Raw genomic sequence first — 17,729 nt, 5'->3', positions numbered from 1 at the left:
AAGTTTTTTGGCTAAGCTCCTGGGGGTGGGGGAGAAATTAAAATAAAGATTAAGTTTGATGATATATAAGAAGACTACAGAAAAGAAACAGTAACTCAGGAGTAAAATGTCTATTAAAGTACTTGTTGTTTAGTTGCTCAGTCGTGCCTGATTGTTTGTGACCCCATGGGCTGTAGCCCACCAGGCTCATCTGTCCTCATAGACCTGAACAAAAGTTGGAAGTTTTGAAGGACCAATTACGTAACAACCCAGAGGGATGAGAGTTGGTCTGTGGGGGTGTGCGTGGTTCTGCAACTGTGGATACTGCTGTGCGTCATGGGCACAGGCTGTGAACCTCGCGCATGATAGTGCGACAGGGACTTCGCTGTGGACGATAGGAAACCCTCTAAGCCCACTTCATCTGAAGGATTACTTGCCTCATCTCAGCTTGTAAACTTGGTTTTTGTTTTTTTTTTCCTTGGATAGTAATATTCATGTCTTAAGAGAAATCCCTTGAGGAGTAGAGTTCCTTACGGCCTATAAAATTTTATGTAAGTGAGAAGTGTGGTTATTGGGCCTCAGCAGTTTGTAGAATAGCCTGATTTATGCAGAGTTCCTGCCTTGCTGGGAGTCTGGGACTTCAGTACCCGCTCCACAGAGAACACTGCTGTGACCGGTCTCCTGGGGGACCTTGGGCTGACTGAGGAGCAGTCAGAAACCCCTGGTGCTTCATATGTGTCCCCATGTCTCCCCTGCCAGGGGGCCCTTGGGAGCATATGCCTGGTTCCTCTGGAACTGAGCTGGACTCAGTTCCTTGTCCTTTGCTTTTTTTTGCTTTGTATCCTTTCTCTGTAATAAGTTTTAGCCTGAGCTTGACTGTGTGCTTACTGATCTGAGTCCTCCTAGTGAATTGATGACCCCAGGGTGGCCTTGGGGACCCCATCCCAGTGTCAAGATTCATAGGCAAAATGCTATGTTCCCCGCCCCCCAAGTTTTATAGCTGAAGCTTGCCTTTCAGCTATTTCTTTTGGTGTTTATTTCCTTTACCTAAGTAATATCCTTAAACTGCTGTTTTTGAAGATGGCAGTTTTGGATGTCCTCTGTTATCGGGGCGTTAGGTGGATGAGGATTTGGGTCTCTGAGGCGCTTCCCTGGGTCCCCTGCCCCCAGCCCTCCAGCATAGTCATGCCCTGCAGAGTGTTTGGTTCCATCAGTCAGCATCCATCGTTTTCATTGTGATTATTACTGAAGCATTGTGTAATCCTGAGCCAGGCAGAGGACTACAGTTTCATTTTCCCATCTACCTTTTTTCTTAGAGTTAACGGTTGTCTCTTACTGTTATTTGTTTTTTACTGTTTTTATGGCAGATTTGTTCCCAAAGCTCCAGTCCTGTTCTTCTTTTCCGCACAGGCAGATGTCTTGGAACCCTTCTTCCCCTGGGTCACGGGGAGTGTGTCACCAGCTGGCCACAGGCCTGCTTTTCCTGGATTCCTTGCTGCCCATCAGGTCACATCTCAGGTCGTCAAGTCTCTTGGGCAAGTGTGCAGGGAATGCAGTCCTTGCCCTGTGTGTCTGAAGTGTCTTTATTCTCCCTGTACACTTGGGTGGTTGTTGAAACTGGTTTTCTTACCAGAATTTTGAGTATGTTTGTTCATTGTCTGTGAATTCCCAGTGTCCTGTTGGCAAGCTGACCCTGCTCTTCTGTGATTGCTCGCCCTGTCCTGCGTGGTAGGAGCCCTTCAGGGCGGTCTCTGTCCTTTGTGCCCCGAGGCCTCGTGGTTGCTCCGAGGGGCCTCTGCGCGTGTGGTGTTGGTGCTCAGTGGTCACTTCCTATCTGGGTGCTCTTTGATTCTGAGAAAATCTGAAGAACAAGAATGTATTCTGTATGCACACGTGCTTATGAAGTTGGACACCCCCAGATAGTAGGTTAGTGGGAGTCAGTGCTCAGTATATACTAAAGAGCCAGTGTCTGGATTCCTTGGTAGAGATTTAAGTTAGAGACTTTCCATTTACAGATTGTTATTATTATTATTTTTTGCAGATGATACCACTTTATTTTTATTTTTTTTTTCATTTATTTTTAATAGTTGGAGGCTAATTACTTTTCAGTATTGTAGTGGTTTTTGCCATACATTGACATGAATCAGCCATGGATTTACATGTGTTCCCCATCCTGATAACCCCCTCCCCAGATTATTTTTAAAACCATAAAAACTAAGGAAAAGCTGCTTCCAGTGACTTTTAGGCTATATTTAATAAAAATTATTTATAAATATTGGATTTGTTTAACTTGTGAACTAGTTAAGCAAGCTGTTGGTTTTTTGGAAGAGGCCCTTGTCTGTGTAGATATTATCAGATTTAATAAGTCATTGGAGTTATTTTCAAAACCTCATTTCAGGAGACTTCAGTTTAGCAGTCTGTCTTTACTGCTGATACTGCTTTGTCCTTTGGCATGGGTGAGTGGTTCCTCTTACATGTGCTGATTAATACTGGTACATGAGAAGAGACTATTGGGAACAGTGTATATCCTGGTTCTTTAGAGGAGCGAAGTTTTTTAAGTCTATTAAGTTTGAGTCTGATTTTGTGAAACTTATTTTCGGCTTTACCCCAGTTAAAACTGTCATAACTATTCTTTTTACATGAAATATTTAATTTCAAAGGTATAATTTTGGGGGATTCTAAAGTAAAATTCTAGATGTGTGGTTTTTGCTATGTATTTTTTTTTCCATTTATTTTTATTAGTTGGAGGCTAGTTACTTTACATCATTACAGTAGTTTTTGTCATACATTGAAATGAATTAGCCATGGATTTACATGTATTCCCCATCCCAGTCCCCCCTCCCACCTCCCTCTCCACCCGATCCCTCTGGGTCTTCCCAGTCCACCAGGCCCGAGCACTTGTCTCATGCACCCAACCTGGGCTGGTGATCTGTTTCACCCTAGATAATATACATGTTTCAATGCTGTTCTCTTGAAACATCCCACCCTCGCCTTCTCCCAGAGTCCACAAGTCTGTTCTATACATCTGAGTCTCTTTTTCTGTTTTGCATATAGGGTTATCGTTACCATCTTTCTAAAGTCCATATATATGTGTTAGTATACTGTAATGGTCTTTATCTTTCTGGCTTACTTAGCTCTGTATAATGGGCTCCAGTTTCATCCATCTCATTAGAATTTGCTATGTATTTTTAACAGTTTTTGTTAGTTATTACAGAAGTCACATTTTTTCCCTTAAATTCGCTCTGGAGAGAGATTTTTTCCCAAGTAGCCATAGGCTTTCATTTGGGGAAGACTGGAAATAGACATTCCTATTGCAGTGATTTTGGGTGTGGGGGGCTGGGAGGGGATGTCAACCATTAGGGTGAGAGTGGCAACATTTGAGGAGAGTTCATATTTTTAATGGCTCATGATCATCTGCATAGCATCCGTGGCTTTTCCCCTAATCTGTGAAATTTTATTGAGGAATAATTTATATTCAGTGATAGGCACAGCTTAATTTTTTTTTTGGTGACCCCATGGGTAGATCTAGAGGGCATTTTGCTAAGTGAGATAAGTCGGACAGAGAAAAACAGATATGATCTCAGTTATGTGTAGAATCTGAAAAATAAGACAAAATGAAAATAGACTCATAGATGCAGAGAACAAATGTGTGGTTGCCAGAAGGGAAGGAGGTGAAGGGTTGAATAGATGAAGGGGATCAGGAGGTGCAAACCCCCGGTTATTAAAAGAAAAGCCTCGGGATGTAACGTGCAGCATAAGGATTGTGGAATAATGTTGAAATAACTTTGTGTGGAGACAGGTGGTTATTAGGCTCACCACTGGTCATCATTTCAAAATGGACGTAAATGTCAAAGCACTAGTACACCTGATACTAACACAACAGTGTGTGTCAGCGGTGTTTCGTTAAGACGTGTTTCAGCAAATGTGTGTGTGTGTGTAGCCCACATGCCTGTCAGGACATAGAACACAGCCATCAACCTGGAGAGTTCTCTCTAGCTGCTCTGTACTCCGTCCCTGCCTCTTCCCCAAACCCCAGGACCACAGTTCTAGATTCTTGTGATGGAGGTGTTTGCCTCTTCCAGAACTTCATATAAATAGTCATACACTGTGTAATCTTGGGTGTCTGCAGCGCTGTCTTGAAGTTCATCTGTTTTGTTGTATGAATGACTTGTTTATTTCCAAAAAAAAAATGCTAGTATTGCATTGTGTGAATATATTACCGCTTGTATTACCGCTTGTTTATCCAGTGTTGTTAATGGCATTGTGTTTCTGTTTTTTATCTGTTATGAATACAGTTACTCTGATCATGTCTTTGTGTGAACATGTTTCCATTTCTCTGGGGTAAATACTCAGGAGTGGAATTGCTGGGTCATAAGGTAAGGATTTAACTAGAAGATACTGCCAAATAGTAATACTTTTCCAAAGTGGTTAAATGTTACATTCCCACCAACAATGTATTAAATTTCTAGTGCCCAACATCCTCACCAATGTTAGGAATTATAGTTCTGTTTGCACTTCAGCTGTTTGGGATGGTGTCTGTTGATAGCTTGTTGTGGTTTTAATTTCCATTTCTTTGATGTTTAGTGATGTGAAGGTTTTTTCATGGGCTTATTGACCAGTCATAGATTTTCTTTTGTAAATTGTTTGCTTGATTTTGCCTGTTTTGTTTTGGATTGTCTATTGTTGAATTGTAGAGGTTCTGTATATATCCTGGATTTAAGTCTTTTGTGAGACACAAACACACACACACACTGTAAGTGTGTTCTCCACGTCTTGGCCTTGACTCTTAATTTTCTTCCTAGTGTCTTTTGATGAGCAAAAGTTTTTGCTTTTGATAAAAAGTCTAGTTTGTGGACTTTTAATTCTGTAGTTAATTGCTTTCTGTTCCTGTCTGGGAAATTCTACCCCCAAGGGCTCACAAATGTGTTTTATTTAGAAGTTTTAAGTTGTCAGCAGTGAACTGTTGTGTCTAGTTTGTCACCCACACTTTATGGTGATGCGATGGAGGGCTGACCTCTTTTCCCCACGTGGTTACTCTGCGCCACTTGCTGAAGACTTTCCTTGCCCCGTGAATTCCTTTGGAACCTTCGTTGACAGGCAGCTGACTGTGTACATGCGTGCCTCTGCGAAGCTTCTGTTTTGTTCACTGACCTGTCCGCCCTTGCTGGAGTGCCATACTGTCATGGTTATGTCTCTGTGGTGGGGTAGACCACAGAGTAGGCGCTGTCGTCTGTCTACTGGACGGAGTAGACTGCGTCTTCTGAAGTTTTCTGTCTGGAAGGACCGCCCACTTCTGGTCCTTCAGCTGAGAGGGCTGGCTTTTGTCATCGCTGGTGTTTCTGGCATCTTTTGCTGCAAGTCTGCGATGCAAAGGCAAAAAGAACCCTCCAGGAACAGTGTTGGTCCTCGTATCTCGAGGCCCGGTCCTGTCTGCCTTCTTTGCCTGTCAGTGTGCGGTCTGTTTCTTAGCTGTGCTGGCATCTTTCTTAAATGTTGACAAGTTTACATCACTTCTCCTCTTGCCTCAGAAGTAGGAATTTCTTTTTTTTTCTCCTCACCTTCGGCTGTTTATGCTGAAAGTCACCGTGGACCCCTCGAGGCCTGTCTCTTCTGCCCGCTCACTCAGGACGCTGAGGTGTGCTGTGGCTCCCTGAGCTCGGGACCGTCCCTGCACCTCCGTGCCCGCCTCGCTCCGTCCTGTGCACCGGTGGCCGCTCCTCCCAGCCGTTTGCGGCCGAGTTGGGGCAGCAGCTGTTCCTCCGGAGTGGTTTTTGCATCATCTCTTCAGTGTGTCAGAAACAGGACTCTTCCTTGTCAGCCCAGCATGCAGACCACAGACTGGGGGGTGGGCCAGACCCGCCTGCATTCTGCGGTTCGTGGTCCTGCCCTCATGCCTCTCGGCCCCAGCCTGTCACTCCTGGACTTGAACTTGGTGCTGACCTCCTCAGCTCGGCACCAGCTGGCTTTCAGTTCAGACCCATCTTGTCTTTCCATGTCTTTTCTGTTGCTTCTTCATGAATCTGCTCCCATCAGACCTGTCTTCTTGCCGTTCTCAGAACAAGCCCCACGTTTCTGCTTGTGTCATTAATGTGCTGCTCCTCCGGGCATAAGTGTGCTCGTGTGTGTGTGTGCACATGTGTTCACAGAGGGCACTTTAGTGGAAAGAATGTGTGTTTCCGTCAAGCACATCCAGTTTTACCTCTTGCTGTGTGGCATAGGTTGTTACTTCACTTCCCTGAGCCTTAGTTCTACAGTTTGTAAACCTGGAAAAACACTTTTCTCACAGGCCATGTCAGGTTGATGTGAAAGTTCCTGAAGCCACAGAATTTAAATAAAATATGGGTTTCCTTTCTTTCTGTAATTAAAAGTTGAGGCTGAGGGCCAGGTCATTTCTCCTCGTCTTTGTGTCGTCCGCGGGATACAGTGTTGAGAACGAGGAAGAGACTTGTTAGTGGGTTTAGTTAGTTAAGGAAACATCTGACCACTTCCCGTGCAGCCTGTGCCGTGTTAAATGTTGGGCTTGCGAATTACTGGGAAAGATGGCCCCATGCACAGGTCCTTAAGGCCCAGTGTGGCGTCCAGGTGTGCGTGCGCCTTGATTCTGTAGCTCGGGAGGCGGGCACAGCTTAGCCTGGGCCGAGTGAGGCATGAGTAGGGATTCCTGGAGAAAGGAGTGCTGGTACTTGATCCTTTTTTTAACAGCTTTATTTAGGTGTAATTTGTATACCATAAGATTTCACCCACTTAAAATGTCAATTTACAGTTTGTAACTATCCCACAATCCAAATCTAGACTGTTCCCGTCACTCCAGAAAGATTCCTTGTGCCCATCTGTGGGCCTAATGTGGAAAGACGAGCATGAGCTGGCTGAGCAGGAATCCTGGAAGGATGGCTGGGTCCCAGGGCGCGGAGGAGACAGAGTGCAAGGAGGTGTGCGACCCGGGGCTGTGTCAAGCTGTGCTCCTTCCCACACCTGTGTTTTGGTTCTCTGATCTTCAGACTTCAGTTTCCTCACCTGTGATGTATAACCAATAGGCTGGTGGCATCTTCAGTTCAGTTCAGTCGCCCAGTTGTGTCCGACTCTTTGTGACCCCATGAATCGCAGCACGCCAGGCCTCCCTGTCCATCACCAACTTGCGGAGTTTACTCAAACTCATGTCCATAAAGTCAGTGATGCCATCCAGCCATCTCATCCTCTGTCGTCCCCTTCTCCTCCTGCCCCCAATCCCTCCCAGCTTCAGGATCTTTTCCATTGAGTCAACGCTTCGCATGAGGTGGCCAAAGTACTGGAGTTTCAGCTTCAGCAGGTGACATCTTAGCTCCGTTTAAACTCTCATCCCTTCAGTTATGGGAAGAAAAGAATGTACTTAAAAAAAAAAAAGCCGACATCAGGACTCATGAGGTAAAACCAGAGAATTAGAGTGACAGCGATGCTTACAGTTCCTTTGATGAAATTTTTCGTTTAATGTTTTTCCTGCTTAGGCAAGTAGTAGTGTATACTGTACTGGTAGAAAACTGATGAAATGCAAAAAAGTGAAAAGATCACTTATAACCTTATAATTCAGAGATAATTATCACTAAAGTTCCCTTGTTCTTACATTTTTCGTGTGCTTATGTATTTAAAAGTTGATACTGTGCTGTTAATTGCTTTCCTCAGACTATTAAATATCGTCAAAAACAATTTTTATGAGACTAAAAAAACATGGCCTGTTCATTTGAAAAACGTGATAGATGGGCATGGTAAGGCTCAAAATAAAATCTTTCTCTCCCTTCTCTTTTACAACTTAGGAGACTTAACAATGGTTAATTATGTCAGAGATGGCTTGTGTGTGACTTTACATTGCATTATTTGGATCAAGCCTAATTTAATGTGTCTTTTATTGATAGCCATTTAGATTTTGCTGTCTTTGCTTTCACAATGCTAAAATGATTATTTTCACGTGCACATCTTTGAATGCTTGTGAAAGGATGTCTGAAGGATAAGTTCCTAAAAAGAGGAGTTCTTAGATCAAAGAGAGCACATTTAAAATTTTGATAGATTTTGCCAAATTGCTTTTCAGAAAAGACTGTGCTGGTTCATACTTCAGCTATTAGTGGAAATTCTCCCTTAGTGGATATTTACATCCTTACCAGCACTTGGTATGCTGGTATATTATAGACCTTTTTTGTTCTTTGCCAGTCTGATGTTATAAAAATTCTAACTTACTGTCTTAAGTTCTTAAAATTGCAATTGTACTTGAATAGTTATTTTCATGTGGATATTAGTCATTTTCCTGTGAACTGCTTCACATTCTTGCTATGTTGAAATTTTCATTGATATGTGAGAACTCTGCTTTTTAGAAAAGTTTGCTATCATAATTTACACATTTTTTTTTACATTTGCTTGTCTTTTGACTTTGTTTATGGTCAGATTTATCAGTAATCACTTGTGTTTGTGTGTTTTTAAAATTTCAAAATCACCTTAAGTCAGTGCAAAGAGAAACAAGTGATTCTGGTAGTATTTCAAATGAATATTATAAAAACATTAAAGAGGATTAAGAACTAACACAATTTACTTTTGAACATGGTACTTTAAACTGTGTACCATTGTTTAAAGAAGAAAAATGTGACCAGATCTTGAACTTTTCTTATATTTGTACTTTTTTATTATTTCTTTCAAAAATTTTATTATTGAGATATAGCTGGATTACAATGTTGTGTTAGTAATTGCTGTGCGGCACCGTGACTCAGTTATACATATATACACACACATGTGTTCTTTTTCATAGTTTCCATTCTGGTTTCTCACATGCTACTGTGTACAGGTCCCTGTACTGTGCAGTAGAACCTTGTTATTTACCCTCATTTGTCCTTTGTAGTGTCCATTCTAGCAAAACTGTTTTGTGTATAGCTTAGGAATGAGCAAATGAGGCTCTTCCTTTGTTAGCCGTATCAACACATGGATTGTCTAATGCAGTATGTAACTGCAGCTAATGATCTGTAACTGTGTTAATCACTACTTCTGTCACTTTAACTGTTTTGTAAATTTTACTTATGATACTGAACTATTCATGTATAGTTTATAAGAGTCTTCTTGTTATTCATGGTTATTTGGTCATAACTTAAGAAAAATTAAGGTTTTCTGTTGGATACCAATCAAAATGAAACCCCTTTCAGCAGCGGGCTCTTTTTAGGAGAAACTGTGTCCTGTCTTGATGTCCTATGTCCTTTCACTTGGTTAATTTTCCTCACACTTGAAGATCCAGTGCTTTCAGCTTTTTGAGAACCAATGTGCATGTGTGATGCACGAATGCAACTCACGATGACAAAACCAGCAATGGTTCTTAAGGGGGTGTTTGCCGAGCTGTGCATCTGTCTGCTGCCCCTGGGTGTTGGTGGTCACCAGGTGACCGTGATGCTCTGTCTCCCGCAGGTGTGATGGATAGGTGACCGAGAAGCCCTCCTCGCTGTCATCAGGGAGGCAGCATGACTGAGTGCTTCCTGCCCCCCACCAGCAGCCCCAGTGAGCACCGCAGGGTGGAGCATGGCAGTGGGCTCACCCGCACCCCCAGCTCTGAGGAGATCAGCCCCACCAAGTTTCCCGGGCTGTACCGCACAGGCGAGCCCTCACCCCCCCACGACAGCCTCCACGAGCCTCCCGACGTAGTGTCTGACGATGAGAAGGACCATGGGAAGAAGAAGGGAAAGTTCAAGAAGAAGGAAAAGAGGAGTAAGTGCCGTTCCCTCTGTGCTGTGGCTTTAGTCCTGATATAGTTCTGCTCTGGTCATGTGTCCCTGCCATCCTATATCCAGGGACTCCTGTTTTATATTTTCTTTTCAAGGTCTCAGTTTTTGTATTTTAGGGTCTTACTATCGAAAGTAAAAGTACTGAATTTCCAGAAGTGGTAAAGTTTTCTGGTGGAGGTTTCTTAAGTTGGTTTTTAAAAATAATGTATGAAAAGTAAATGTTGAAATTTTGTGCTTATGGAGTCTTACTGTCTTGGTGAGGTTGTGTAGGCCAGTTGGAGTACATGGTAAATAAAGTGTATTTGTTTTCTTTTTCCTTTTTGTATTTGTTTTCTTTTTTCTTTTTGTATTTGTTTTCTTAAGCAGATGCCACAACACACCTATATGGGATTCCTTTTCTGTAAGGAGAATGATAGCTTTTTATTATTGGGTTGGCCAAAAAGTTCAGGTTTTCCTGTAAGATGTAACAGAAAAACTCAAATGAACTTTTTGGCCACCCAATATCATGCTCTTCTTTTGCCATTCTGGTTGGTGGAGTTCGTGGTATTTTAACTAGAGGGAAATTTATGCAAAACTGTTAATCTCTATTGTAAAATCTCTATTATTAATCTCTATTTTAGCTTGTAAGGTATTTGACTAAAGAAAAGAACAGGAGAGTTTTAGGTGTTTAAAAAAAAACCCGAAAAACAAGGAAGCCAAACTAGGACAGCTCTGATACTGAGTAGCTGTCAGTGTGAAACCCAGGCTTCTGACTCAGGGGCGTGGCCGATGCTCGAGGTTAGGGGTTTCCTGGTTGGTTCTCCCCAGAGGAGGCTCAGTCCCTGCTGCTGGCCCCAGGGGGGACTTACCAGCCAGAGACCGGGGAGCCAGGTGCGGTGGGGAGGAAAAGAGCACCTACACAGTCCTGCATCTCCAGTTGTGACTGCAGACGGCTTCAGATTACAGGAACCAAATAGGAGAACCTAAGCTAAGAGGAGTATTGGTTAGAGGATGTTCTTCTGACTGTGAAGGAACGTTGTGTCTGATGGTGTGATTTTTTTCCAAATAAGTTGAAATAATAAATGATCATTTACAGTAATTTGGTTTGTAAAAGTTCCTCTTGCATACATGTATAAAATAAAACCAGTTGCAAGGGTAACTATCTCTGGGCACATTGCCCTCTTGTGGTTGAGAGATGTCACAACACCACCTTTCAGCTGAGATGAGTGGCTGGGAGAACAGGAGGGCTGGGCCACAGGTGGAAAGCTAGGTCGCCAAGGCCAGGTGACTCTCCTTTGGTCCTGTTTTAAACATAGAAAATGGACAGTGTGACATTCAGCAGACTGTGACTCACGCTCCCTGCGTTTCTTTGGCAGCTGAAGGCTATGCTGCCTTTCAGGAAGATAGTTCGGGGGATGAAGCCGAAAGTCCTTCCAAAATGAAGAGGTCCAAGGGCATCCACGTCTTCAAGAAGCCCAGCTTTTCTAAAAAGAAAGAGAAGGATTTTAAAATAAAAGAGAAACCCAAAGAGGAAAAGCATAAAGAAGAAAAGCACAAAGAGGAGAAGCATAAAGAGAAGAAGTCGAAAGACTTGACAGCAGCCGACGTGGTTAAACAGTGGAAGGAGAAGAAGAAGAAGAAGAAGCCGATTCAGGAGCCAGAGGTGCCTCAGCTGGACGTCCCGAGCCTCAGGCCCATCTTCGGGATCCCACTGGCTGATGCGGTGGAGAGGACCATGATGTATGACGGCGTGCGGCTGCCCGCGGTCTTCCGGGAGTGCGTGGACTACGTGGAGAAGCACGGCATGAAGTGCGAGGGCATCTACAGGGTGTCAGGTGAGGGCTGCACCAGTCGCTACCAGTCGGCTTGCTTCCGTGTCTCAAAGGAAGGAGCAGGATATTTGTGAGCAAGATTGTGACATGGGTCCTAAGCCTCATTCATGTCCTTGGTCCTTCCAGTTGAACAAAGGCCCCCACGCTGTGTCCATGTGTGTATGTGCATGTGTATGCGCGTGCTGCCTTTTTTACTTGATCCCCACGCCCCCATTAGGAGGATTCACAATGGGTTCATTGTGCAGCGACTGGCGCATGTGGGCAGCACCCCTCACCTGTGTGCCCCCAAGAGTCTGGGTGCTGGGAGGAGGTCAGCGGGGAGGAAGGACGTCTGGCGTCTGGGTTCAGGATGTGTCTTGGCCACAAGACACAGTGACTGACACTGTCATGTAAATATTTCCTCAGTTTATCTGAGGGATGGACTGTTCTTGCTAAGTGTTTAGACCCCAGGGGTGGATTCCTCTAGATCAGGTGTGGCTCTGACATGACGTTAGTGAAGTCTAGGTTCCATTTTCCTACATTCTATGTGTGTGAAAACTTACATCTCATACTTGGCAGGAGTGTGATTCCTATTGGGTGTCTAAAGTCAGGCAAGACACGTGTGGTCCAAAATTGAGACTCTGTTCTTCCAAAGCGGTGTGGCTTTGGTGTTGGTGCAGGATGCAAGTCCTACCTGTGCGACATCCGTGCTGTCGCTCATCACCTTCCCATGACTGAGGCTGTAACATGCATCATTGCTCATGCATATTCATGATTAGTTAGATCATATACATTTAGAATAAAGAGACTAGATTTAGTTTTTCTATTTAATTGGTTCATGCACATTTCTTGAAGGTAGATTTGATATGCCCTTTCTTTGTTAAGAAAGGGCAGGCATGTTTGATAACTGGGGAGACCTTTACGTAGCCTACAGATAACGTGTCATTTAAGAGTCTTTTGGCTAATAAGCTGCTATTTTATAGAAAATAAGTAAATGAGGGAGGTGGGAGGGGGGACCGGGATGGGGAATACATGTAAATCCATGGCTAATTCATTTCAGTATATGACAAAAACCACTGCATTGATGTAAAGTAATTAGCCTCCAACTAATAAAAATAAATGGAAAAAAAAATAAGAAAATGAATTAGGCACTGAATTTTAACTTATGACTTCTTAGTTACATAAAATAAACACATTTAACTGAATGTAAAACTTGCCTTTTAAGAAAAATTAATGATGGATTTTTAAAGATCTACATGATACTAACATAGCTGCTTCTCGCTCATGATTTTGATAGGCATGAGGAAATTTCATTTTAGGTGAAAGCTTCTCTGAAGGTTCCTATAGCGTTGTTCAGAGGATTCTTTGGACTTTGTCCTGATTTTTTATGTTTGTATTCTTTTGGAGATGGAGGTGTGGAATGTCTTCTCTATTAAACACTGAACTGCTCCCCTGGTCCTTGGCTCCTTGAGAATGAGCACCCTCTTTGATCAGTTTTGTATTTATTTGTGAGGCTCTGGCAGAACACTGCATTTAGCATTCTGGACTGCAGAACTGTGCCTGTGACTTTTGCTTTTTGAATACTAGTAGTATCGCTTTCTCATGGAGAACTTTGATTTGCACTTATTCATCTCCAAGTTCGAGTTTTAAAACTAATCTATTTTCATCTGCTTTTTCTGTATCTGGGACTTTGAAGTGTTCAGTTTTTAAAAGGAAAGCATTTTGGTAACAATTTCCAAGTAACAGACCAAACACATATGCTAATTGTTCACTTGTGCCATTTTCTGGGCAGGCACTGCTGGGGCAAAATTACATATCTACAAGGTGTTCATGAGAGAGAGAGGAGGTCGTGAGGAATTTCAATTGAAGTTAGCACTCACCATGTTCTATTCAGAAAAGTAAGAAAATAGGAATTATTTTCTAATTTTTCCACCTCAAAATGAAGCTTGTAGCAAAATAAAATCTATATTATTATTTTCCTATTTGGAATTGCTGGTTTTATTTTGTCAGTGCTGGATTAAGTTACTGATTTATTGTGATGCCATTAAAAGGTTTTATAATGTTTACCATTACAATGTCAGCCTCAGTTCATGGCTTGTTTTTAATAACTGGCCTAAAGTTTTTTTTTTTAATTGAAGTATAGTTGATGTACAGTATTCTATAAGTTTCAGAGATATGACACAGTGATTCACTATTTTTAAAGATTACACTCCATTTATAGTTATTTTGAAAGATTGGCTGTATTCTCTGTGCTGTACTGTGGAGTGTGTTTATTTTGTGCATGGTAGCTTGTACCTCTTAGTTCCCTCCCTCTAGCTTAGCCCTCACTCATCTCTCCTCTGGTCACCACTGACTTGTTCTCTATGTCTGAGTCTGTTTCTTTTCTGGTACATTCACTGCTTTATTTGCTTAGATTCCATAAAGGAAGTACTGGTCTTTCTCCGACTTATTTCATGTAGCAGCACCCTCCAGGTGGAGCCATGCTGTTGCCAGTGGCAGGATTTCATGCTTTTATTTTAATAGCTGAGTGGTATTCTGTTGTGTATAGCGTCACACGTTAGTCTGAAGTTTCAAGTATTGAAGACGGCGGAAGCTATCTTGTGTTATCATGAGCGAGTAGTCCGTGTCACTGAATTCTGTCTTAAATGCAGATTGGAGTCAAGACTTACATACTTAGTGTCTGAAAAACATTTATGTGTGTTTCTTTCTGACCAGTAAGAAAAGCAAAACAATTTGATTTTAGTAACCCAGTTTTCACTTTTTTTTGGTTCTAGCCTTGTTTCAGATTAAGAAAACATGTAAAGAATTTAAACTTAGGAATTAAATGGGTATTATTTATTGGGGAATAATTTTCAAACAGTTTGTTTAGATGGTAAGCTCACCTTTTCCATTTGATACAATTTTTGGTTATAAAAAAGTACTCACCCATTGCAGCGTGCTTTTGTGTACTGAGTTGTATTTTATATGGTTAGTCTTGTGACTGGTTAGAAAAAGCAGTTGGCCACTCATGTAGAGGAAGGCTTATGCTTGAATTGTAGTTTAACTTTTGCCTACTTAATCTTTAAAAACATATTTTCCCTGAATCGATTGGCGTATTTGCTTAGTGTTTCTGTGTTTGCTGTGATATTTGTTCTGAATATTGTTTTTCCATTATCATTTAGCGTTTGGCTAAATTCGTCTTCCGAGTATAGTCTTCTATCTTATTTACGGAGGAATTGTGTGAACAATATGCAGACAAACAGTTAACATGCCAGGTTGGCTCTTTTCCCATCTCCCCCAGGGGTGATGGTGGGCATGCTGGGGAAGAAAGCTGTGTGTTTGATTTTTTTTTTCTTGATACTTTTTTTTGTTCTGAATTTGAATGTTCTCAGGAATTAAATCCAAGGTGGACGAGCTGAAAGCAGCCTATGACAGAGAGGAGTCTCCAAACTTGGAAGAGTATGAGCCGAACACGGTGGCCAGTTTGCTGAAGCAGTACCTGCGGGACCTGCCTGAGAATCTGCTGACCAAGGAGCTCCTGCCTCGCTTCGAGGAGGCGTGTGGCCGGAGCTCGGAGGCCGAGAAGGTGCAGGAGTTCCAGCGCCTGCTGGACGAGCTGCCCGAGTGCAGCCGCCTTCTCATCTCCTGGCTCATTGTGCACATGGACCATGTTATTGCCAAGGAACTGGAAACGAAAATGAACATCCAGAACATTTCTATAGTGCTCAGCCCCACTGTGCAGGTACACGGCCTTCCTGGCACATGTGTGGGCCCTTGGGGTTGGGGCGAGGGCGCTTCCTGTTGCTGAGTCATACACCAAGCAGTGGGCCAGGGACAGCGGGCAAGGGCTTGCCCTGAGTGTTGCTGTTTTCTTTCACAATGTGGACGGTGTTGACATGGAAGGCGGTGAGCATGTTGTGCCTGTGAAATCTGAGTATTGTCCAGGTTTGGGTGTAGGTCTGTAAGCAGCTCCTATTGACAGTGACCTGTCCTTAGTGCAGCAGGAGCCAGGGTACCTGCAGTCCCAGTTCATCTGCAGAGTTTTAAAGATTTCAGTTACTCCATCAAATAGCATTACTGCTCAATCATGTCACACAGACATACAGACTCAGGCCCAAGGGAGCCTAACATTCATTTGGTCAGGGTTTTAACTTGAGGGTTTCAGTCATGAATGTTATATAAAGTATTTTATAGAATCTTAACCTGGGGAGGCATTTCAAGGAGGTGGGTGGTGATTCTTTATAACGTAAATTCCTGGTCTTCGTTTCCTGCTGCTCACTTGGTGCTGGCATAGTGTGTGTGAGTGCCTTTATTGGAGTTACTGATATTTCACTCAGGCCTGAAACAGAGTATAGAATAATGAGAGGGGTTATAGTTTTTGTTTTAAGCCCTCTTGGCAAATACGCCAGGTTATTATTGGTCACTGTCACATATAACAGTGTATTTTCTTTCACTGAAGATTCCTTCATTGCTCATTGCTTATAGCTTAGAACAAGATGTTTCTTAAATTTCCTGTCAAGTTTTCAGAATTTGGTAAATATTACATTATTACTTAGTATTTCTATAATAGGGATTATGGTGTCACAGAAAATGCAGGTGCGTTGTCCGAGTAAGTTTTAGGTAGGAAACAGTTTCTTTTACTAGCTATTTAGCCACCTGACATCCTGCTGTCTTAGCGTCTGAGCTTTGGAGCTTCCTGGAAGGTGTTTGTCCCTGGAGTGGGGGCTCCCGTGTTCAGCCCAGCTCTGTACAGGCTCCCCTGTTCCTCAGTTGATCCAGTCGTGTGTGTTAGAATGCCTCATAGTAACTGGAAAATAGAGAACATAGGCTTTAAAAAATCAGTTAATTCTCTAGTGCTAAAACAGAATGAATCAATGGTAATCAGCCTCTGTGTCCCTTTCTTGGCTTTTCCCCCAGTCCCTTATAGTGCTGAGTCTACCACTTAACCTGTACTTTCTCATTTTCTTCTTTAAATTGGCCATTAAGTAGCAAAGCATGTCCTGTGACGCCTGAGGATTAAAGGAGGTACTTAGGCAATAGACATAAATGAAATGAATTTAATGTTTTTCTTGCAAATCCTTTTTTGTTTTTTTAGATTAGCAATCGTGTTCTCTACGTATTTTTCACACACGTGCAAGAGCTCTTTGGAAATGTGACACTGAAGCAAGTGACGAAGCCCCTGCGATGGTCTAACATGGCCACGATGCCCATACTGCCTGAGACCCAGGAGAGCATCAAGGAGGAGATCCGGAGACAGGTGTGTGCGCCCGCCCTCCGGCACCTGAGCCCGCCCTCTGGCCTCCAAGCTGCCCTCGCCCAGGCCCTGAGGGAGACTGGGGTGCTGATGGCCCATGAGTCCCTGGTCCTTGAGTACTTCCTGTGTTTATGTAGCTTTTGGGCACACTCTTCATGGCACACCAAGGCCAGAACTTCCCTTGGTGCTGATTCATGCTCATTAAGTCAGGATATCATGGTACACAGCACAGGTTTGGAAGTCAAAAGACCTGACTTGAAATTCTTGCTCTGCTCCTGACTGACTGAATTAGGCACATTGCTTAACCTCCTTAAGGCTTTGGGATTGCATTTAAAAGTGAGTGCTCTCCTAGGTTTGATCTGAAGATGACCTTAAATGAAGTAATGTGTTAAAAATGTTCAGCAAGGTGCCAGGTATGTTGCATGCAGTCCAAAAATGTTCCCTTATCTGGACAAAGCTGCTTTTATCGGCTTTATTTTACAGATGAGAATAATGAAAGTTGGCAGAGGTAAATAACTTACTGTGTGTCACCTGGTTATTACCAAGTTGTACAACCAGGATTTGACCCCAGATCTGTGCTTTCCCACTGTCCTTCTCAAATAGCGCTGGTCAGTTGTGTGTGCTTGGCAAGCCCAGTAAGAAACTCAAAACTAAGACATTTGCTTACATTTGATTATTATTACATCTTTTGTTTGCATGTAACACATCAGATCCCTGCTCACTTTTCTCCCCTGTCATCTCCAAGTTCCTTCTTAATAGTTGACATGTTGGGGGAAGGGAATGTGAATTGATGACTGGGAACCAATGTGTGCTGATGGTTTAGAACCTAGTGCTCAGGCAGAAAAGCTAAGGAGGATTTTTCAGTCATAGCCTTGAAAACACAATCTGTGCCATTATGTCATTTCTTTAATGATGACTGAAAAGTAGTCAGTCTTAGAAATGGCATGTGGCTTTAAGATGATAAGACGTGATATCCTATTCAGTGTGTGGTGTATTACTTCC

At 42.8% G+C, this 17,729-nt stretch overlaps 1 protein-coding gene across 1 annotated transcript in view; it reads left to right on the top strand.

Annotated features, from left to right (window-relative positions):
• Window positions 1-17,729, top strand: part of RALBP1 (ralA binding protein 1) — a 41,361-nt gene that overhangs the window by 12,847 nt on the left and 10,785 nt on the right. The window contains exons 2-5 of the mRNA XM_070452658.1: window positions 9,391-9,687; window positions 11,060-11,518; window positions 14,866-15,215; window positions 16,569-16,730. Coding sequence (XP_070308759.1) covers window positions 9,444-9,687; window positions 11,060-11,518; window positions 14,866-15,215; window positions 16,569-16,730 — 1,215 coding nt within the window. The 5' untranslated portion in view covers window positions 9,391-9,443. The remainder of the gene's footprint in view (window positions 1-9,390; window positions 9,688-11,059; window positions 11,519-14,865; window positions 15,216-16,568; window positions 16,731-17,729) is intronic.

Source organism: Odocoileus virginianus, chromosome 22 (assembly GCF_023699985.2).
Source record: "Odocoileus virginianus isolate 20LAN1187 ecotype Illinois chromosome 22, Ovbor_1.2, whole genome shotgun sequence".
NCBI lineage: Eukaryota > Metazoa > Chordata > Mammalia > Artiodactyla > Cervidae > Odocoileus > Odocoileus virginianus.
Note: the sequence above shows the minus strand (reverse complement) of the source record. Positions and strands in the feature narration are given on the sequence as shown.